Below are 24429 nucleotides of genomic sequence, written 5' to 3'. Positions count from 1 at the left end.
AAAAAAGAATTAATATGCAAATTTCATTTTAATAATTTATGTGCAGAGAGCCAAAATAAAAAAAATGCATTAATTCAAAAACGTTCAGAAATTAAATAAAGAAACTAGTCTTTTTTCACTGAAAGTAAGGAGCGACATTAAAACTTAAAACGAACAGATATTGCTCCGTATATGAGATGGGTTGTCCCCTCCGCAATCCCTCGCTCTTTACGCTAAAGTTTGACTCTTTCCCACAATTCTACGTTTTAAAACAATTAAAAACTTTAGCATAAAGAGCGAGGCGTTGAGGAGAGGACAACCCATTTCATATACGGAGTAATTTCTGTTCGTTTTAAGTTTTAATGTCGCTCCTTACTTTCAGTTAAAAAAAATAGTTTTTTTATTTATTTTGTATAAAAAGGTTATATCGCCATAACAGTACATTTTGATGCAAGGAAAGTATTTTTTACGGTAGATAGAACTTTTATTACCTAGGTTAGATTATTTAGGCATTTAAGGAGTAAGTTTAGATCGTTGCAAAAATTATTTATGTGGAAGCTCTGTTAAGTGTATAACTCTGTTAAGTGACTTTTTTCTTCATCGCATTGTGTGCCTTTTGGTGTATCACAGGGGTCTATACTTTGCTCACTTCTGTACCTAATTTATTTATATGTTATTTTCGGATTTTATCTCGGATTATTACCTAAATTCAATTGCTGGTGACACTGTCGCTATGTTTTCTATTCGTTGTTTGGCTGGTCTTGTGATGAAAGCAATAGGCTTTTCGAGAAGTTGCTACTTTTCTGCTAGTGTTAGTTTATCATCAATAAATATTGCTAAGAATAATTTATTTTATATTTCAGAGGGTGTAAAACCCTGGAAGCTGACTGAAGGATTATGTGTGAGAAAAACCCTGATATACAGATTCAGGAAGTCTGTTATTTAAGTTTTTTACATTTATCGTAGTATTTTGAAAGATGCTGCTGTAGTAGCGGCTACTCGTGGTCTCAGCGCTATTTGGTGTTTTAAGATTTTTTTTTTTTTTTATCTCCGAGATTTTTATTGATCTTATATCATATTTTGATCTAGCTCTATGTATTATATGGAGAGTTTCCATATTCAGGTAATTTCTAAATAAATCTTAAAAGGTTTCATATCCTTCAGAACAAAGCAATGCGCATTATTATAAGCGACTAATTTCTGAACAAATCTTAAAGCGTTCATGTCCTTAAGTACAGAGCGACAGCGCATTACGCTGAAGGATTTCAAAATTCTTCTCCTGGCTTTCACAAATCACAAGCGTTTAATATGAAACAGTCGTATAATTGCCAATTGAGTGTTTTTGCTCATCAACATTAGAATTGCACAAGTCATTTGGTTTTGCAAGATCATTTTCATGGGCGTAGGGGGTTCCATAGTCGCAAAAACTTGTCACACTGGTAATTTTGTTATCCCATAGAGAAGGGGAGCATTGACTGGGTTCCCTATGAGGTTTTAAGGGCCTAGTATGGGGAACTCTTTTCCAGAGAGCATACAGTCAAAATTTGACCAATGCAGACATTTAGCTCGAACAAACGTGCAAACGCAATTAAATCAAAGGACAAACAAAATCCTTGTCAGATGGCTAGTAAAATGTAACATTACATTTAACGGGCATTCTACTGTAATGCCACATTTTACTGAAGTTTTACAGCTTTACTGAAGTTTACGTTTGACGTTAACGCTACGTTTAACGTTACATATGAAGTTTTAGCGGTATATCTTCTTTTAGAGCTATTTTTTTTCTAACAAATCTATTGAAAAATCAATAACACCATTTTGTTAAAAGATTTTAGCACACCACAATTGATTCTGCTCATTCTTTTTAACTTTTCAATGACTAAAAAACTTTGCCATTGGATGGGAGGGGGCAGTAATGCAAGAGACGTTAAATTACCCTTTTTCTCTTATTGACATTTATCCCTCACCCTTATCACCTTCAAACAAATATCTTAAAAGTGATTAGCCCAATCGATGTTTCAATGTCTAATTTAGTCTCTAAATACTTGTATACCAATTTTTGGTCTTTAAAAAAATGATGGTTTTCACGATTTAAAAAACAAAACAAAAAAAAAATAAATAAAAAAAACGTAACAGGTTTGTAAAGTTCAGCTAGGATAACGAATTTGTGAAGAAATTTCGAATTTGGGATTATATATTGTTAAAATAACGTATTAAAAATAATAATAATATGTTAGAAATGGTTAGTCCAATCGATATTTCAACGTATCATTTAGTACCTAAATAAATATGTACCATTTTTTTTTAAATTGGTTGGATTGACGGTGCAAAAAAAAGGAGGATTGTAGAATTCAGCTAGGATGACACAATTGAGAAGATAGTTCGAGTTTCGGTCACAAAAGCTATGAAATTATTAAGGATTTGTTTTAAGTTCATACGTTTGTTCCCTTATCTCTAAAGAACCTTAGGATAAGAAAAAAGTTCTGCGCCCATAGCCCAAGCAGTAATCACGCTTATACATGTTTAAAGTTAATGTGTTTGCTCACTAATCTCTAAAGCACCTTGGGATAAGAAAAAGGTCCTACGCCTACAGCCCAGGCCACAATGATTTTTTTTATATGTATAACGTTAATGTGTTTGCTCACTAATCTCTAAAGCACCTTGGGATAAGAAAAATGTTCTGCACCCTTAGCACAGGTCACAATGACTCTTTTACATGTTTAAAGTTAATGAGTTTGCTCACTTATCCTAAAGCACCTTGGGACAAGAAAAAGGTCCTGCACGCATAGCCCAGGCCACAGTGACTCATTTACATGTTTAAAGTTAATGTGTTTGCTCATTAGTCTCTAAAGCAGCTTGGGATAAGAAAAACGTCCTGCACCCATAGCCCAGGCCAAAATGTCTCTTTTACATGTTTAAAGTTAATGTGTCTGCTCACTAATCTCTAAAGCACCTTGGGATAAGAAAAACGTCCTGCACCCTTAGCCCAGGCCACAATGACTCTTTTAAATGTTTAAAGTTAGTGTGTTTGCTCACCAATCTCTAAAGCACCTTGGGATAAGAAAAAAGGTCCTGCACCCATAGCCCAGGCCACAGTGACTCTTTTACATGTTTAAAGTTAATGTGTTTGGTCACTAATCTCTAAATTACCTTGGGACAAGGAAAAGGTCCTGCAACCATAGACCAGGCCACAATGACTCTCTTACACGTTTAAAGTTAATGTGTTTGCTCACTAATCTCTAAAGCACTTTGGGATCAGAAAAAAGTTCTGTACCCACAACCCAGGCCACAATGACTCTTTTACATGTTTGAAGTTAATGTGTTTGTTCACTAATCTTTAACGCACCTTGGGATAAGAAAAACGTCCTGCACATATAGCCCAGACCACAATGACTCCTTTACGAGTTTAAAGTTAATGTGTTTGCTCTAATGCACCTTTGGCTAAGAAAAACGTCCTACACAAATAGCCCATGCCACAATGACTCTTTTACATGTTTATAGTAAATATGTTTGCTCACTAATCTCTAAAGCACCTTGGGATAAGAAAAAGGTCCTGCACCCATAGCCCAGGCCACAATGGCTTTTTTACATGTTTAAAGTTAGTGTGTTTGCTCACTAATCTCTAAATTACCTTGGGAAAAGGAAAAGATCCTGCATCCATAGACCAGGCCAGAATGACTCTCTTACACGTTTAAAGTTAATGTGTTTGCTCACTAATCTCTAAAGCACATTGGGATCAGAAAAAGGTGCTGCACCCATAACCCAGGCCACAATGACTCTTTTACATATTTAAAGTTAATGTGTTTGTTCACTAATCTCTAATGCAACTTGGGATAAGAAAAAAGTCCTGCACATATAGCCCAGGCCACAATGACTCTTTTACGTGTTTAAAGTTAATGTGTTTGCTCTAACGCACCTTTGGATAAGAAAAACGTCCTGCACAAATAGCCCACGCCACAATGACTCTTTTACATGTTTATAGTAAATAAGTTTGCTCACTAATCTCTAAAGCACCTTGGGATAAGAAAAAGGTCCTGCACCCATAGCCCAGGCCACAATGACTCTTTTACATGTTTAAAATTAATGTGTTTGCTCACTAATCTCTAAATTACCTTGGGACAAGGAAAAGGTCCTGCACCCATAGACCAGGCCAGAATTACTCTCTTAAACGTTTAAAGTTAATGTGTTTGCTCACCAATCTCTAAAGCAAATTGGGATCAGAAAAAGGTCCTGCACCCATAGACCAGGCCAAAATGACTCTCTTACATGTTTCAAGTTAATGTGTTTGCTCACTAATCTCTAAAGCACATTGGGATCAGAAAAAGGTTCTGCACCCATAAACCAGGCCACAATGACTCTTTTACATATTTAAAGTTAATGTGTTTGTTCACTAATCTCTAACGCACCTTGGGATAAGAAAAACGTCCTGCACATATAGACCAGGCCACAATGACTCTTACGTGTTTAAAGTTAATGTGTTTGCTCTAACGCACCTTTGGATAAGAAAAACGTCCTGCACCCATAGCCCAGGCCGCAATGACTCTTTTACATGTTTAAAGTAAATGTGTTTGCTCACTAATCTCTAAAGCACCTTGGGATAAGAAAAATGTCCAGCACCCATAGCCCAGGCCGCAATGACTCTTTTACATGTTTGAAGTAAATGTGTTTGCTCACTAATCTCTAAAGCACCTTGGGATAAGAAAAATGTCCGGCACCCATAGCCCAGGCCGCAATGACTCTTTTACATGTTTAAAGTAAATGTGTTGCTCACTAATCTCTAAAGCACCTTGGGATCAGAAAAAGGTCCTGCACCCATAACCCAGGCCACAATGACTCTTTTACATGTTTATAGTAAATATGTTTGCTCACTAATCTCTAAAGCACCTTGGGATAAGAAAAAGGTCCAGCACCCGTAGTCCAGGCCACAATGACTCTTTTACATGTTAAAAGTCAATGTGTTTGCTCACTAATATCTAAAGCAGCTTGGGATAAAAAAAAGGTCCTGCACCTATAGCCCAGGCCACAATGACTCTCTTACATGTTTAAAGTTAATGTGTTTGCTGACTAATCTCTAAAGCACCTTGGGATAAGAAAAAGGTACTGCACCCATAACCCAGGCCACAATTAATCTTTTACATATTTGAAGTTAATGTGTTTGTTCACTAATCTTTAACGCACCTTGGGATAAGATAAACGTCCTCTGTCCATAGCCCTAGCAGTAATCGCTCTTTTACATGTTTAAAGTTAATGTGTTTGCTCACTATTCTCTAAAGTACCTTGGGATAAGAAAAAGGTCCAGCACCCGTAACCCAGGCCACAATGACTCTTTTACATGTTAAAAGTCAATGTGTTTGCTCACTAATATCTAAAGCAGCTTGGGATAAAAAAAGGTCCTGCACCCATAGCCCAGGCCACAATGACTCTCTTACATGTTTAAAGTTAATGTCTTTGCTGACTAATCTCTAAGGCACCTTGGGATAAGAAAAAGGTACTGCACCCATAACCCAGGCCACAATTACTCTTTTACATATTTGAAGTTAATGCGTTTGTTCACTAATGTTAACGCACCTTGGGATAAGAAAACTTCCTCTGCCCATAGCCCTAGCAGTAATCACTCTCTTACTTGTTTAAAGTTAAGTTGTTTGCTCACTAATCTCTAAAGTACCTTGGGATAAGAAAAAGGTCCTGCGCCCATAGCCCAGGCCACAATGACTCTTTTACATGTTAAAAGTCAATGTGTTTGCTCACTAATATCTAAAGCAGCTTGGGATAAAAAAAGGTCCTGCACCCATAGCCCAGGCCACAATGACTCTCTTACATGTTTAAAGTTAATGTCTTTGCTGACTAATCTCTAAGGCACCTTGGGATAAGAAAAAGGTACTGCACCCATAACCCAGGCCACAATTACTCTTTTACATATTTGAAGTTAATGCGTTTGTTCACTAATGTTAACGCACCTTGGGATAAGAAAAACTTCCTCTGCCCATAGCCCTAGCAGTAATCACTCTCTTACTTGTTTAAAGTTAAGTTGTTTGCTCACTAATCTCTAAAGTACCTTGGGATAAGAAAAAGGTCCTGCGCCCATAGCCCAGGCCGCAATGACTCTTTTACATGCTTGCGTTGTTTGCGGCCTTTCAGTTCCATCGCAAGGCCCACTGTAGAGCGGTAGATTAGCTGTTTCTGCTACTTCACAATAAAATACTTCAATATGATGGACTACTCCTTCATTTTCAGCTTGGATATTGGCTTCAAACTAGAATGAAAAAGAAAAATTAAAAGGAACTAAAAACAAGAGCATATCTAGGGGGAGTGCTAAATGGGTACCCCTCCCCCTCCCCAAGAATAAATTTTGGTTCAACTCGTAAATACTAAACAAAATACATATAAATAAAACTTTGATACCCTTTTAAAGTTTTTCTTTGTCCCCCTCTCTTTCCTTCGAGTGAAATCCTTGAACACACCTTTGGCTGAAAAAAATTGCATAGAAGCAAGACGACTGTAACCATAAAGTTCCACATTTCGATTCCTTTGTGATACGTATATTTTGAATAAGTCTGCCTTTTTTCCAAATGTTTGCACTGCACAAAACAATCTGTAACATACAGGCGCATACTATGTTGTTACAGAGACCACAATATTTAAGTAAGGTGAAATAACAAGGAAAAAAAAAGAAGAAAAAAACAAAATTAAACAAGCCTGATATTTAGCCAGTAAATCAAATGAAAACAGAAAGAAGAGAGCTAAGCCGTCTTTAATGCTAAAAACAATGTATATATATATATAAATATATATATATATATATATATATATATATATATATATATATATATATATATATATATATATATATATATATATATATATATATATATATATATATATATATATATATATATATATATATATATATATATATATATATATATATATATATATATATATAAGGTTTTTCCATACTTTGTCTTTTATAGCATATATATTTTTCTTATTATGTTTGAGCAATGAGCAGAGCTTAGAAGAGGTCTTTGCCAACATATTTGTTTCTTTTGTCGTTTTATTAATTGGCTTAAAAACACCCCTATTTGATTTTGTCTTATTCTCAATATTGTTTTGTACTTTATTTTCGTCGTCTATCATATGTAGCCAATGTATTCTCAGAACGTATTTACAATATTTCCTAAAATAAAGGGACCTATCACATTCTTATTTTCCCTGAAATGAGTTAAAAAGCAAGGAAGCTTCCATATTGTGAATTGTATCCGTTGATTGTATTTGTATATGCAAAATAATTTAATAGGAAGGAGGATGAATTATCATCCATTGTTCGGATAAAAAGTGTGGCAGTACATCTAATCATGGACTTTCAAAGATAATTTTGTATTCTATTATTTTGTTTTTCAAATGATATATGTGTTTCATTATCTCTTTGAAAAGACAAGCTTGTTACGGCATATCATCTTTCGTTTGTAGGTACAGTTTTTGTACACAGTTGAATTTTTATAAATAAAATTTTATTTCATTTTAAATTTAATAATACCTTTTTTTAATTAAAAAAGGCACTAGAAATAGTGATTTTTTTCAAATGAGCCCTCTCCCAGCATTCTATGAGCACTTGGTTGGTACGATCACCCTAGAGAAAAACGGGGACACATCAGTGTTTCCCATACAAAAGGGATCTCCCTTGTTGCCCAAAATGGGGCAATATAATTCTCCTAAATAGGGCAGTCGGTTATGGTGATTCTAACGGTCCAGTTTCCATTTTGACCCGCCGCCATTTTTTTTTGGGGGGGGGAGATTTTGAAACTTTTGTTAACTTTATTCTCACCATAAACCTTTACCACAAGCTTAACCATTCCAGAATCTGCTTCAAATGATGATTTTTCCTCAGTTTTTTTTTTTGGCAACCCGTTCCAAAGTTTTGTTTTCAGTTGGCTAGTGTTCTTTCATTACTAGGTTGCATCTGACAACAATGTAACCATAATAACTAAGGATTACTATTTACAATTGAATTTCAGCAAGCTGTAGTAGCATAATGGTTAATATAAGCTAAAAGAACTTCCTGTTTTTCTGTATTTTTGACAAAGCAAGATTTAGCAATGGAATGGGATAGCTCACTCAGGGTTATAATTAGTCGGAAACAAACTTTCACTTCAAAGGTTTAGTCTCGTATTATTATCTTTCCAAAAATTACATTCCAAAATCTTCAATACAACCTTATTAAGAAAATTAAATAAAAAAGATAATTTTTTTAGCTGAAAGCAAGGAGCGACATTAAAACTTATAACGAACAGAAATTACTCTGTACATAAAATGGGTTGTCCCCTCCGCAATCCCTCGCTCTTTACGCTAAAGCTTTTAATTGTTTTAAAAAGTAGAATTGTGGCAAAGAGTAAAACTTTAGCGTAAAGAGCGAGGGATTGCGGAGGGGACAACCCATTTTATATACACAGTAATTTCTGTTCGTTTTAAGTTTTAATGTCACTCCTTACTTTCAGCTAAAAAAATTATTTTTTTTTATTTAATTTCTGAACGTTTTTGAATTAATGCATGTTTGGTTTCGGCTCTCCGCACATAAATTATTAAAATGAAATTTGTATATTAATTTTTTTTTGCTAAATGGCTTTCTCTTAGTTTTGATCAGACGATTTTGAGAAATAAGGGGTGGAGAATGAGGCCTAGTTGCCCTCCAATTTTTCGGTTGCTTAAAAAGGCAACTAGAATTTTTGATTTTTAACGAACGTTTTTATTAGTAAAAATATACGTAACTTATAACTTAGCAACTTACCTAACAAAACTTTCGTAATCTTATATTTTTTTTTTATATTTTTATTATGTATACAAGGGGGTTTGTATCCTCGTTAATACCTCGCTCTTTACACTAAATCTTAAGTTTTGTCCCAATTCTTTAAGAATAACCAGTGAATCAGAAAGGCCATAGAGTAAATAGTTGAAATTACTAAAAATACTTTAGCATAAAGAGCGAGGTATTTATCTCCTCCTAAATACCTCGCTCTTTATGCTAAAGTATTTTTAGAACCCCTCATATGCGTAATAATCTCTGTTCGTTTTAAGTTTCAATGCTACTCCTTCCTTTCATTTGAAAAAACGTTTTCATGTTCATTTTTCATTGTTTTCTTATAGTAATGGTAGAAAATCATGCGCCCTTTTCCTTGAATTTTTCTTCCCCATGACAGATTCCTCCAAGGAAAGATCCTCCAACATAGCCCCCACCCCCCAAACAAAATAAAATCCCCCTGAAAACGTCTGTACACTTCCCAATAACCATTACTATATGTAAACACTGGTCAAAGTTTGTAGCTTGCAGCCCCTTCCCCAGGGATTGTGGGGGAGTAAATCATCCCCAAATACATAGTTATTATGGTTTTCTACTATGCTGAACAAAATGGCTATCTCAAAATATTGATCCGTTGACTTTGGGAAAAAAATGAGCGTGGGAGGGGGCCTTGTTGCCCTCCAATTTTTTTGGTCACTTGAAAAGGACACTAGAACTTTTCATTTCCGTTAAAATGAGCCCTTTTGCGACATTCTAGGACCACCTGGTCGATACGATGACCCCTGAAAAAAAAAAACAAACAAATAAACATGCACCCGTGATTTGTCTTCTGGCAAAAAATACAAAATTCCACATTTTTGCAGACAGGAGCTTGAAACTTCCACAGTAGTATTCTCTGATACGCTGAATCTGATGGTGTGATTTTCGTTAAGATTCTATGACTTTTAGGGGGTATTTCCCCCTATTTTCTTAAATAAGGCAAATTTTCTCAGGCTCGTAACTTTTGATGGGTTTGACTAAACTTGATGAAACTTATATATTTAAAATCAGCATTAAAATGCGACTCTTGATGTAGCTATTGATATCAAAATTCAATTTTTTAGAGTTTTGGTTACTATTGAGCCGGGTCGCTCCTTACTACAGCTCGTTACCACGAACTGTTTGATAGGCATAATAGTAATGCGACCTTTTTGTAATTAAAGTTAAGAAACAAGATTTTTTAGGAGCAAAATTAAAACTTAAAACAACCGGAAACTATCCTATATATTTGGGGAGCAGCCCCCTTACTCTTTACGCTAAAGGGCTTTAGTGTTTAATTAAATAAAAAAAACAAGTTCTTTTTAGCTGAAAGTAAGGAGCGACATTAAAACTTAAAACGAACAGAAATTACTTAGTATATGAAAGGGGCTGCTTCCTCATCAACGCCCCGCTCTTTACGCTAAAGTTTGACTCTTTCTCTCAACTCTGCTTTTTAAAACAGTAAAAAACTATAGCATAAAGAGCGGGGCGTTGATTTGGAAGCAGCCCCTTTCACATACGAAGTAATTTCTGTTCGTTTTAAGTTTTAATGTCGCTCCTTACTTTCAGCTAAAAAAAACTTGTTTTTTTATTTAATTTCTGAACGTTTTTAATTTATACGAATGTTTTTATTAGTAAAAGATAAACGTAACTTATAAATTACCTTACGTAACGCACTTTTGTAATCTCATGTTTTTATTACGCATATAAGGGGTTTACCCCCTCGTCAGTACCTCGCTCTTTACATTAAAGATTAAACTTAGTCCCAATTCATTAAGAATGACCCCTGAATCATAAAAGCCGTAGAATAAATAGTTGAAATCACTAAAAATAATTTAGCGTAAAGAGCGGGGTATTAGGAGGTGGTGAGCCCCTCATATGCGTAAAAATTTATGTTCGTTTTAAGCTTTAATGCTGCTCCTTACTTCCAGCTGAAAAAACTTTTCATATTTATTTTTTCATTTTTTTTAAATAATGCTAGAAAATCCTACACTCCCTTCATGGAAATTGTCTTCCCCCATGACAAATTCCTCGATGGAAAGTTCTCTGAACATATCCCCCTCTTCTCAATCCCTCCCTCAACCAAAAAATCCCCCTGAAAACGTCTGTCCACTTCCCAATAACCATTACTATATGCAAGCACTGGTCAAAGTTTGTAACTTGTAGCCCCTCTCACGGGGATTGTGGGGGAGTAAGTCGTCCCCAAAGACATAGTTATAAGGTTTTTCCACTACGCAGAATAAAATGGCTATCTCAGAATTTTTATCCGTTGACTTTGGGAAAATAATTAGCGTGGGAGGGGGCCTAGGTGCTCTTCATTTTTTTTGGTCACTTAAAAAGGGCACCAGAACTTTTCATTTCCGTTAGAATGAGCTCTCTCGCAAGATTCTAGGACCACTGGGTCGATACGGTCACCCCTGGAAAAAAAAGCAAAAAAACAAACAAATAAATAAACACGCATCCGTGGTCTGCCTTCTGGCAAAAAATACAAAATTCCACATTTTCATATATAGGAGCTTGAAACTTCTACAATAGGGTTCTCTGATACACTGAATCTGATGGTGTGATTTTCGTTAAGATCGTATGACTTTTAGGGGGTGTTTCTCCCTATTTTCTAAAATAAGGCAAATTTTCTCAGGCTCATAACTTTTGATGGGTAAGACTATTGATAAAACTTATATATTTAAAATCAGCATTAAAATGCGATTCTTTTCATGTAGCTATTGGTATCAAAACATTTTTTTTCTAGAGTTTTTTTTCCATTTTTTAGAGTTTAGGTTACTATTGAGCCGGGTCGCTCCTTACTACAGTTCGTTGCCACGAACTGTTTGAAAAAAGCCTCTTATTTCGATTCTATTGCCCTTGTGTTTCAGCACTCATTCTTAAGGAGCTGGGACACAAAGTCTGACTTTAGCAAAAACAGTGAGGACGTTGTATGTATTCTTATGAAATATGAAGCAAATAATTAAAATCCAAATAAAGTTAAATCAAAAATTAAAAATTAAATCAATTAAATCAAAAATATATGTCAAGGAAGTGAGATGACTTTTCAAGAAAAAACGCGTCGGCATACGATATTATCTCTTCTGCAACTGAAAAGCTCATGATATAGTTTTTTCATCTTTTCAAAGCTATTGGTTATCTCAAAATTTTCGATTAATAGCAACTTGGTCCTATTTGGGACAATATCGTAGCTCGGTGCCACAGAAATTTGCAGAAAACACCACTTTTCCATGGTAAAATCTGCTTGGTCACCTTAAAATGGCACATCACTCGAACTTTTAATTTGCGTCCGAACGATCCCTCTCACGATATACTAGGACATTCAGTTTGATATCATCAAACTTGGAAATAAAACAAACAAATCAACATACATCATAATCACTCTCCTGAAAAAAAACGAAATTCCATATTTTTGTAGATAGTAGCTCGAAACCTCTGAAAAGGGTTTTCTGACATGCTGAACCTAATGGCGTGTTTTTCATCAAGATTGTTTCTTTTTTTGGAGGGGGGAAAGTAGTTTGAAAGGCCTATTTATGTGTTACTTATTAATGTCATGAATGTAAACATGAATTTTGTTGGGGGAGGGAGGGCTATCGAAGCAACAAAAATATAAACGATTTTGTATCTTAAGACAGCTTGGAATACAATTATACAAATTTGGAGGTAAATTTTGGGGAGAGGGGCCTGGAGGCCTCGTTCCTGAGTTCTGGTATTTGTTCATACTGTCCCTTATTATTGTATGGCAAATTAGAATAATTAAACCAAGAGCTGTAATTCCCTTAATTAATTATGTATTATACTTTTCTTTAGCTACAAAAGTTTACTATGACAAAAAGTGTATTAAAAAAAATAGGGACATACAATCAAAATATACCCAATATACCCGCATGATGTGGCTGAAACACATTGTGTCGCTTTCGAAATTCTTCAATTGTAGTAATTGGCAAAATCAAAGTGCGTTACATCTTACTTTTTTTCTTGTCAATGGTAAATTGGCTCTGCACGTTGTCTAACCAAGGACAGATCTAGCGACTGGGGTACCCCTGTGGACTGAGTCCCAAAGAGGCCGAGTGACGGTCTTTTTTCCAATGTAAAAATTTGTGGTACGAGTTTATATAACGGAATTTCCCTTTGTCAAAAAACTAACCTTTTCTTTTTTTCTCAACGATTACAAAATATAACAGTATTTCAACCAGAGAAATTTCCGATCCATACATTAAATATTTCCTTGGACAATTCCAACCAGGGAATTTAAATTGTCTGTGCATAATTAACCTGTATTTATTTCTCTGAGTTGAAGTAAATTCAAACTTAATAAATCCGGAGCTTGTAGTCTCTATGCTCCTTGGAGAGTCCACAAGTAACTTTTAAGGTTCTTACTAACGACATAAAAAAGGTTAAATATAGACCTAACCACATTGAGCTGTGCTTATCTAATTATTAAATGAGGGCCTGTAATACAAAATAACTCAAAAGGGCTTCAGTAAAAAGAACCAATAGAGACCCAGCGGTCTTGTACACTAGGCCATATCCAGGCTTTTCTTCGGGGGGGGGGGGAGGGGTTAAAAAGGATTTTTTCGGGTTGGAGTTACAAAAAACTTTAAAAAACGTATAAAGAATTTGTTTATATTCATTTTAACAGGTTTCTACGAGTCGGACAATTGTTTTGAGGGAGACGGGGGGGGGGTCAAAACTCCTGATCCCTCTGGATATGGTCTTGATGTACACATCCCGAAAATAAAACTACACGTATCCATCAGGAAAAAGTTTGCGCGATTCTTTGGTTCTGATCAGTGTTACAACTCACTGAACTTTTTGTTTTAATGGCTTAATAGGAGTGGTAATCCTTCTTCCATTACTCAGAACCAATGTTAGAACCAGCCGAAGCTTTTATTTTCATTGCTCATTGCTACAAAAAGGAAAACATGTAAGGAGGAAGAGGACAAGAAAATAGGTCTCCGGGGCCTAATCTCAGCTCTCAACAGAATAAACATAATCTTTTAAAAGAAACTATCGGTAGATGTCATGGATAACTGACCAGCTTAACTGTTTAAGGGAAATAAACAATAGAAAATACAGAAAGTGTAATTTTTTTAATTGAAAGTATTCAAGAAATACTTTTAAAATTATATTTAGCCTCTTCACTGTTGTTTAAATATTGTGTGTAGGTAATAATTCGCCCGGTGTGTCAATGCATCAACGAATTGGAACCCAAGGAGGCCAAAATACTCTGTTTCAAATTGATCACATTTTATTAAGCTCAAAACTGGTAAAAATAAAATAATAAATGACTATGGACTCTTCCAAGTTCACTAATCAGGGCAGAGTGGTCAATATTTTTGACGATGCTTCTTTCTTAAAACCTCAGCTTTACGGATATTTTCAAATTATAACAAAATGAAAAGGATTCAATTTTAGTCATATACGAGTAACTCTGGGAGCGTATATCCCGAAGACCGCACCCTTCTCTCCCATCATGAGAAAGCTATGTGGGGTTCTGCAAACAACCAGTCTTTATACCATTTAATGGAAAGCAATTCTTTTTTAAATACTTATCGGCTATATAATAAACATTCGAAAAGTGAAGTTTGGTTAATGCTAATAAAATAAAACAAAATAAAATGAAAATATTTTACTTTGGTAACAAAGTTTTGAAAACAATCACAAAGAATTGGTGGCCGCCCAGAGCGAAGTATATTAAATACATACTCAACCTAACCTGGGTACCTTTTTTTGCCCCTTAACCCCAAAAAGCCTATTCAGAAATAGTGAGAAACCCCTATTTGGCTACCGAGCACGGAATTGTCTTGTCAAAGAAGGTGCCTGACTAGTTTTTGTCTTATGAACAAGTCAAAAATTCCCAAGCGTCTACTATGTAACTGATAAGTATTTTCTTCTGATATTTTTTTTTCATAATCTTCAACTTTGAGAAGTTGACATAATAATGCCCTGTTTCCAATCTTTTCGTTTAATTCTATTTAGTTTAAAATTCCCACGTTTTTATAGTTTATTCATATCTTCATGGTTCACAAATTATTTCACTTGATTTGTCGTGTTTCTAGGTCATTAGTTTAGCGCACATTTTTTTGAGTGCACACTGTTACGTACTGACACATATATGATTATCTGCAGTGCTGCAATAAGTACTCCAAATTTTTACTTAAGTATAGAGTACTAATTACTCACTGCATTTTTTTTTTACTTAAGTATCAAATAATGAGTACTTTCCAAATTCTTACTTAAGTATCAAGTATCAAGTACTTGCCAAAATTTTACTTAAGTATTAAATAACTGGAAACAATAGGAAAAATAGAAAAACAAACTTCGGATTGGCTTTAAAACAGATAAAAGGTAATAAAGTAGTTCATTCTCTGATTCAATAAGTAAAAACCTTAGCAAAAAAAAAAAAAAAAAAAAAAAAAAATCAAATTTGAAAGTATGAGGTCAAGTGAGTCAGTTGCAGACTTTTTTGATAATTAAAAAAAAACAAGTTTTTTCAACTGAAAGTAAGGAGCGACATTAAAACTTAGAACGAACAGAAATTACTTCGTATATGAAAGGGGCTGCTTCCTCATCAACGCCCCGCTCTTTACGCTAAAGTTTGACTCTTTCTCTCAACTCTTCTTTTTAAAACAGTAAAAAACTTAAGCGTAAAGAGCGGGGCGTTGATGAGGAAGCAGCCCCTTTCATATACGAAGTAATTTCTGTTCGTTTTAAGTTTTAATGTCGCTCCTTACTTTCAGTTGAAAAAACTTGTTTTTTTTAAATTTAATTTCTGAACGTTTTTGAATCAATGCATGTTTTGATTTTGGCTCTCCGCAGAGGAATAATTAAAACGAAATTTGCATATTTTTTTTTTTTTGGCTAAATGGCTTTCTCATAATTTTGATCGAATGATTTTGAGAAAAAAGAGCGGGGGAGGAAGCCTAGTTGCCCTCCAATTTTTTGGTTTATTAAAAAGGCAACTAGAACTTTTAATTTTTTACGAATCTTTTTATTAGTAAAAGATATACGTAACTTATAAATTAGCTTACGTGAAGAACTTTTAATTCTCATATTTTTATTACATATATGAGAGGGTTCGCCCCTTGTCAGTACCTCTCTCCTTACACTAAATCTTAAATTTTGTCTCAATTCAGTAAGAGTGACCCCTGAATCGCAAAAGCCGTAGAATAAATAGTTGACATTACTAAAAATACTTTAGCGTAAAGAGCGAGGTATTAGGAGGAGGTGAGCCTCTCATATGGGTAATAATTTCTGTTCGTTTTAAGTTTTAATGCTGCTCCTTACTTCCAGCTGAAAAAAACATTTTCGTATTTATTTTTTCATTGTTTTTTTTTTTTAAAATAATGCTAGTAAATCCTGCGCTCCCTTCATGGAAATTTTCTTCCCCCATGAAAAATTCCTCGATGGAAAGTTCCCCCAGCATATCCCCCTCTTCTCAACCCCTCCCCCAACCAAAAAATCCTCCTGAAAACGCCTGTACACTTCCCAATAACCATAACTATATGTAAGCACTGGTCAAAGTTTGTAACTTGTAGCCCCTCCCACGGGGACTGTGAAGAGTAAATCGTCCCCAAAAACATAGTTATAAGGTTTTTCGACTACGCTGAATAAAATGGCTATCTCAGAATTTTGATCCGTTGACTTTGGGAAAATAATTAGCGTGGGAGGGGGCCTAGGTGCCCTCCAATTTTTTTGTTACTTAAAAAGGCCACTAGAACTTTTCATTTCCGTTACAATGAGCCCCCTCGCACATTCTAGAACAACTGGGTCGATACAATCACCCCTGGGAAAAAAAAAACAAAAAAAAAACAAAAAAACAAACAAACAAACAAATAAACACGCATCCGTGATCTGCCTTCTGGCAAAAAATACAAAATTCCACATTTTTGTAGATAGGAGCTTGAAACTTCTACAGTAGGGTTTTCTGATACGCTGAATCGGATGGTGTAATTTTCGTTAAGATTCTATGACTTTTAGGGGGTGTTTCTCCTATTTTCTAAAATAACGCAAACTTTCTCAGGCTCGTAACTTTTGATGGGTAAGACTAAACTTGATTAAACTTATATATTTAAAATCAGCATTAAAATGTGACTCTTTTGATGTAGCTATTGGTATCAAAATTTTATTTTTTAGAGTTTTGGTTACTATTGAGCCGGGTCGCTCCTTACTACAGTTCGTTATCACGAACTGTTTGATAGAAATCAAAGCTCAATAAAATGGATCAGCAAATATCCACACTTTAGGCAGCTAGCTGAAGGTCGCTGGCTGTCAGCGTGCTGAAACAAAGGAACAGTATGAAAATGAAGTCTTGGTTCATACTTCGACGACATGTCTCGCCCTCGGCACCTTTAAAAGAAAACTGCCTCCAGTTTTGAAGTTAAATTTCAGACGCGCTATGAAAATGTATGGCATCTACATCCTTTGGCTGGTTTTCACTCAAGCAAGTCGCATGCTACGTAGTCAATTCAGATGGTCGGTAAAACTCCCTACAAATATATATTATCAAATCACGGGCCTGCAGCAAGCCCGCTGATTCAGACGTATTCCATACGGTTGGTCAAATTGCAGAGGTTTGCAGAAGTTGCAACTTATCTATTTCTAGCAGCAGTTTTCACATCATGAAGTGGCAAAAACCATGAGACTAAGTCAGAAATCTCCCGGGAAAAAAGGAATAAAAAAAGTAATTTTTCACTGGGGATGGAAGGTTGGTCTCAGTATGGCTCATTTAAAAAAGGGGTTATTTACAGGCTTTGGACAAGCCGAGGGGGGAATTAGTTATAGGCCCTACTAAATTGAAGGAAAACTCAACTTTCTTAAAACTTGAGACCCCCCCTCGCCCTATTTGAGATAAGGTTTGTGATATGAGATCTCGATATGAGCCCTGATCCTAGGCATCTTTGGTCTAGTTTTCATTCGGACCTGTCGCTCCAGTCGCAAGTTATACTAAATTAAACAAAAGGCTTTTCAGCACTTTCGACTTTTTTCAACACATAAAACACACTCCCCCTCGTTCTATTTGAGCTAGGGTTTTCATCTCTAAGCTTGATGCCTGTCATGCATCTTTGGTTCAATTTTCATTGAGATCCATCACTCCACTCGCAAGTTACACTGAATTAAATGAATAACTCAATTTTTTATCACTTGAAGCCCCCTCCCCCTCGCCCTAATTAATCTAGGGTCTTCATCTCTAAATATCATGTGTCTTATGGTTTTTGGCATTTTTGGCTTATTTTTCAATGAGATCCATTTCTTCATTCACAAGTTAAACCGAGTTAAAAGAAAAACTCAGCTTTTTTAGCACTTAAAGCCCCCTCCCCTCGCCCTAATTAAGCTAGGGTCTTCATCCCAGAACTAAATGCATATCATACTCTTAGGCATCTTTATTCAATTTTCATCGAAATTCTTCTCTCTATTCACAAGTTACTCTGAATTAAATGAAAAACTCAAATTTCTTTAACACTTAAAGCCCCCTCCTCCTCGTCCTAATTAAGCTCAATTGTAATCCAAATAGTTCAATTTTAATCCAAATCCGACCGGTGGCTCTCTCGCTATACTCGATTGCACAGATGGATGGATGGACAGACGGATCTCGAAAACCAATCTTGATGGATTTTTCCTCCCATCCAAATAGGTGACGATGCCTGGATGATGATATGCTATCCTTTTCTTTTTTGGGATCCAATGAGCCAACATGACTACCTAAGACGTCACAAAATCTGTCTGCCTGTCCGTCCGTATGTGCAATCGAGTATAGCGGGAAAACCGCCGGCCAGAGTTGGGTGAAATTTGAACCATAGGTGCCAAGGACCATGAGACACATCAAGTTGAAAGATGACGACCCTAGCTTAAACAGATCAAGGGAGAAGGGGCTTTAACTGCTAAAAAAAATTTCGTTTAATTAAGAGTAACGTGCGAATGGAGATCCATAGCTTCAGTAGTCTTACCAATAATATGGTCCTGGAAATGATGAAATGGCAAAAATTTGTTTATGTTGACAAGATGACAAAACTTAAACACTAGTGTCAGAATTATAAGCCCTAATGGACTATAGTATAAAACATTTAGCACAAAACAAGGGATGTTAGATTAATGTCGACCAGTGAACTGTGAAATAATTTCAATTTTTATTATACAAATTTTAAACAAAATTAAACCAAGTGATAATCATTCTATATTTTTTTTGTCATAAACAAATACCTTATTTCACATCCAAAAATAGGACATGGAGCTGTATCTGAGTTTACTCTAAATCCAAAGGCGATGTTTTCTTGCACATTGCCAAGCACAAAAAGTTTCGTTTCAAAGGTAAAGTATTTGAAAAAGAAGTACATTATCAGTATCTTAAGTAATAAGTATTTCGTAATCTTACTCAAGTAATAAGTACATCCTAGAGTTTTTTACTTAAGAACAAGTACAAGTAATGGAAAATTTTACTTAAGTAGTACTTCAAGTAAAAGTACTTCAGGTAAGTGACAGCACTGATTCTCTGTATATAGAAGAAGGAGGCTGCCCACTTACACAGGAAATATACTAAATTATGAAGAAACCCTAAAAATGCTTAGTTTCAAGGAGAATAGGGAACGAAGCTCCACCTCTTTTCTGACTAAATACCCAGATTATTCTATAGTAGATTTCAATCGCTAGCTTTTTATAAATAGTTTCTTTTCTCCAAACTAAAAACGAAATCTTTTGTTTTTTCATAGTTATAGCTATAGCTGTAACCTAGTAGAAAGTGAATCACAGTCCAAGGTAACCGAAATTTAAACACGTGTTTTTTCTTAAAAAAAAAAAACAGCCAAGTGGTAAAAGATTGTAGCTTGAAGCTCATTCAGGATTGTAACTATTATTTCGATTAATCGTAATGGTAAAACTGTATTGCGGAAACAAGTTTATTGGAATTTCGGAAGAGAGCCTCAAACCCCTCAAAAATTTTGTCAAGTGATACGTGTACATTATCAAACAGTTCGTGGTAACGAACTGTAGTAAGGAGTGACCCGGCTCAATAGTAAACGAAACTCTAAAAAACGGAATTTTGATGCTATAAGATACATCAAAAGAATCAAATTTTCATGCTGCTTCTCAATATATAAGTTTCATCAAATTTAATCTTTGTAATCAAAAGTTACGAGCCTGAGAAAATTTGCCTTATTTTGGAAAATAGGGCGAAACACCCCTAAAAGAATCTTGACGAAAATCACACCATCGCATTCAGCATATCAGAGAACCCTATAGCAAAAATTTCAAGCTCCTATCTACAAAAATGTGGAATTTCGTATTTTTTTGCCAGAAGACAGATCACGAGTGCGTGTTTATTTTTTGTTGTTGTTTTTTTTTTGTTTTTTTTTCCCAGGGGTCATCTTATCGATTAAGTGGTCCTAGAATCTTGCAAGAGGGGTCATTTTAACGGAAATGAAAATTTCTAGTGCCCTTTTTAAGTGACCAAAAAATTGGAGGGCACCAAATTTCGAGATAGCCATTTTGTTCCGTATAGTCTTAAACCATATTAACTATGTCTTTGGAATGACTCACTCCCCCACAGTCCCTGGGGGAGGGGCTGCAAGTTATAAACTTTGACCAGTGTTTGCACATAGTAATGGTTATTGAGAAGTGTACACACGATTTCAGGGGGATTTTTTTTGGTTTGGGTTGGGGTTGAGGGGAGAGGGGTATGTGGGAGTATCTTCTCTTGGAGGAATATGTCATGGGGGAAGAGAAATTCAATGAAAAGGGCACGGGATTTTCTAGCATTACTATAAAAAAAAACAATGAAAAAATAAACACGAAAAAGTTTTTTCAACTGAAAGTAAGGAGTAGCATTAAAACTTAAAACGAACAGAGATTATTACGCATATGAGGGGTTCTAAAAATACTTTAGCATAAAGAGCGAGGTATTTAGGAGGAGATAAATACCTTACTCTCTATGCTAAAGTATTTTTAGTAATTTCAACTATTTATTCTACTGCCTATATTCTACTGAGTAATTTCTGTTCGTTTTAAGTTTTAATATCGCTCCTTACTTTCAGTTTAAAAAACTAGTTTTTTTTTATTTAATAACTATCATGGGCGGAAATGATTTACATAACGTACTATCCACTAAATCGAATAAAAACCGAAAAGTTCCATCATCGCTGAAAATCCTCCAGGAAAATTTTCTTGCGGACGATTCTGCCAGAAAAATTCACCTTAACATATTTTGATTTTAAAAGACTGGACCTTTAAGCTATGTTGAACAAAATAACTGTCATAAAATTTTCATCAAATGGAATTTGGGGGGGGGGGGGGTAAAGGGGCGTGGGATGGGGCTAGCTGCGCTCCAATCGTTTTAGTCACTTAATAATATGAAAAAAACTTCGTTTTCTTAAAGAGTTAAAGAGGCTGCGTCCCAAAGTCGAACCTTAAAACGTACAGGAATTAGAAGAAGCAGTTGGGGGGCTGCGGCCCCCCAAACCCCCCCTTTTAAAGACTCTTTTGTACAGGTTTTTTGTTTTTTTTGCTAACCCCCCGCTCTTGGCTTCAGAAAGGCCCTCTTTTAATTAAAAAATAATTGAAATGAATGAATAATGGAATAACTTCGAAAAATGTTAAACACAAGAGGATAGGAGAACCATTGCGCCGAAACTAGTAATTAGTAACAATGAAGTCCCCCCACAAAAAAAACCTGTCCAAAAGAGTCTTTAAAAGCGGGGGGTTTGGGGGGGCGGCAGCCCCCCAACTGCCTCTTCTAATTCCTGTACGTTTTAAGGTTCGACTTTGGGACGCAGCCTCTTTAACTCTTTAAGAAAACGAAGTTTTTTTCATATTATTTCTGTACGTTTTTCTACAATTAGGACTATAAGAAGACTATTAGGAGAGGCAAACCCCCCGCTTTTAAAGACTCTTTTGTACAGGTTTAATTTTTTTTCATATTAATTCTGTACGTTTTTCTACAATCCATGGTGGATGTAATTTAATAATTCCTGTACTCCTCGTACAGGAATTAGGAGAGGAACCCCCCCGGCTTTTAAATCATTGTATAAAATAGAAAAAAAATAGATAGAATGACCGAAATGTTTCTTTTGCTCATAAGAAGCTAATATTCTGTTATCTCTCAAATGATAAGCTGTCCAGGTGTTATCAAAATTTTTCTGATGTTGTGAAAAAGAACCGCCCGTAAGGGACTTGAACCCTTGACCCGAGGATTAAAAGTCCCACGGTCTACCGACTGAGCTAATCACTTGCATGTGTGTAAATATAACTTCTCAATAATTTTTAAAAATTTCAAATTAACATGGGCTCTTATGGAGAGAAATGCGTTAATTAATTAGCTAATGCGTGGTTTCTGGAAAACAGGGAAGGAGTTATCGGATCGAGCTGAAATTTCGCGGATAAGCTCCTGGGCCGTAGAAGACCTTAACTTGTGAATTTCAGCCCGATCGGACAACGTTAAAAGGGGGGGGGGTTGGAGGGTCGAAACTTTCGGGGGGTTAAGATTTTCCTACGAAACTTTCCAGGAAAATTACTCGGAGAATTCCGCATCGAATGAGTCTTCGTAAACCCAGATCCGATGTCGGATGTGACCTGTAGGCGTCTAGGAAAAAAAAGAACATGAATTTTAAGTGGCTATGCGTGGTTTCTGGAAAACAGGGAAGGAGTTATCGGATCGAGCTGAAATTTCGCGGATAAGCTCCTGGGCCCTAGGGGACTTTAACTTGTGAATTTCAGCCCGATCGGACAACGTTAAAAGGGGGGGGGGGGTTGGAGGGTCGAAACTTTCGGGGGGTTAAGATTTTCCTACGAAACTTTCCAGGAAAATTACTCGGAGAATTCCGCATCGAATGAGTCTTCGTAAACCCAGATCCGATGTCGGATGTGACCTGTAGGCGTCTAGGAAAAAAAAAGAACATGAATTTTAAGTGGCTATGCGTGGTTTCTGGAAAACAGGGAAGGAGTTATCGGATCGAGCTGAAATTTCGCGGATAAGCTCCTGGGCCCTAGGGGACTTTAACTTGTGAATTTCAGCCCGATCGGACAACGTTAAAGGGGGGCTGGGGTTGACGGGTCGAAACTTTCGGCCAGATTTTCCCCATGAAGGAAAAGTTGGAGGGGGATGAAATTTGCAGGTTTCTTAGTTGAAGCTCGGGCTACGAAATGCATCCCTCCCCATACCTCTGCGACCACTGGAACCGAAGATCGCTTAACATCGTCGTGTGTCGCCTCTTTATAGAGGCACGAGTGTGCCTCCTTGAAAATGGTATTAGAACTTCTGATTTCGCATCAAACAGGCCCTCTTACGATCCTCTAGGACCATTGATTCGATACGATCACCCCTGGGTAAAATCAACAAACAAATAAACACGCATCCGTGATATTTCTTCTGGAAAAATATACAAAATTCAAAATTGTTCTGTATAGAAGCTCGATACTTCTAACTTAGGGTTCTCTAATACGCTGAATCTGATCGCATGATTTCATTAAGATGATCTGACGTTTTGCGGCTTTTCCCCTCCTTATTCAAAAATTGAGCAAATTATTTTGACATTCGAAACTTTCAATGGGTAATATTAAAATTAATGAGCTTTATATATTTCCAATCAAAATAAAAAGTCAATCCTTACGATATATTTATTATTAACAAAACTCTGTCTTTTAGGGTTTCAGTTACAATTGAGCCGCGTCTCTTCTTCCTTACAGTTCGTTACCACGAACTACTGATTGATCATAAAATGGCTTAAAGTTAACATGTTTTTACATGATAGAATGACACCACTACTACTACTACTGCTAACAACTGACCGCATCACCAAGCCGCCTTAGGCCAGCACAGTTATGCACGCTCCGCCTCCATCCCAATCTATTCAAAGCGTCCTTCTTTACACCCTCCCATGAAGTTCTCATTCCCTTTTAATCTTTCTTTATGACATCTTCCCATCCCAGACAGGGACGACCTGCTTTCCATTTAGCCCTAGGTGGTTGGCCGAAAAGGACAATGTTTGGCAATCTGTCATCCTTTATCCGCAGAACGTACTCTAGCCATCTCAATCTTTCTTTCATTATAGCACTAAAATGCCGGATTGAACCCCATTTTCGTATAGCCTACTGTTTGAAATACGGTCAGTTAGCCGGGTACCCAGAACAATCTATAGGAAATTTCTCTGGAAAACATCTAGTATATATTCATCCGCTTTTTGGAGCGCCCATGCTTCAAAGCCTTATTTGACCATTGTCATCACTGTACCTTCCAATATTATAATCTTAGTTTGCAGACTTATATTCCTATTCTTTCAAATGTTCTATATCCTTATAATATTATTCCACCAATATTGAAATAGGTTGCTCCTTCCTATGTATTCACATCTCACACTAAGGATAGGGCCGTCAGACATTCCTTAACTGGTACTAATAAAGAACAAACCACTGTTAATATTGGCTCCGCTGCCGAAAATGTTGGTTTTGAAAAATTGTGCTCCTGTGTTTACCCATCTGTCCGATCCTGTGTTTACCCATGTGTCCGATCCTGTGTTTTTGCCAGTTTTCATTACTGCATTTCTTCACTCCTTCGTACTTACACCTTTTCCTTTTTTATTCAATTTCCAACTGAATGAGGTCTCTTCTGAGTTTCTGCAATCAATCATTCTATACGAAGAGATCGA

At 36.0% G+C, this 24429-nt stretch overlaps 1 protein-coding gene across 4 annotated transcripts in view; it reads right to left on the bottom strand.

The window, feature by feature from the left end:
- The window catches only part of LOC136033262 (dopamine beta-hydroxylase-like), a 157743-nt gene that overhangs the window by 59170 nt on the left and 74144 nt on the right, over window positions 1-24429 (bottom strand). For all 4 annotated transcript variants that reach the window (XM_065714015.1, XM_065714014.1, XM_065714016.1 and 1 more), the window contains exon 4: window positions 6035-6232. In XM_065714015.1, the coding sequence (XP_065570087.1) occupies window positions 6035-6232 (198 nt within the window). The remainder of the gene's footprint in view (window positions 1-6034; window positions 6233-24429) is intronic.

Source organism: Artemia franciscana, chromosome 11 (genome assembly GCF_032884065.1).
Source record: "Artemia franciscana chromosome 11, ASM3288406v1, whole genome shotgun sequence".
Taxonomy (NCBI): domain Eukaryota; kingdom Metazoa; phylum Arthropoda; class Branchiopoda; order Anostraca; family Artemiidae; genus Artemia; species Artemia franciscana.
This window is presented reverse-complemented; position numbering and strand designations above follow the sequence as displayed.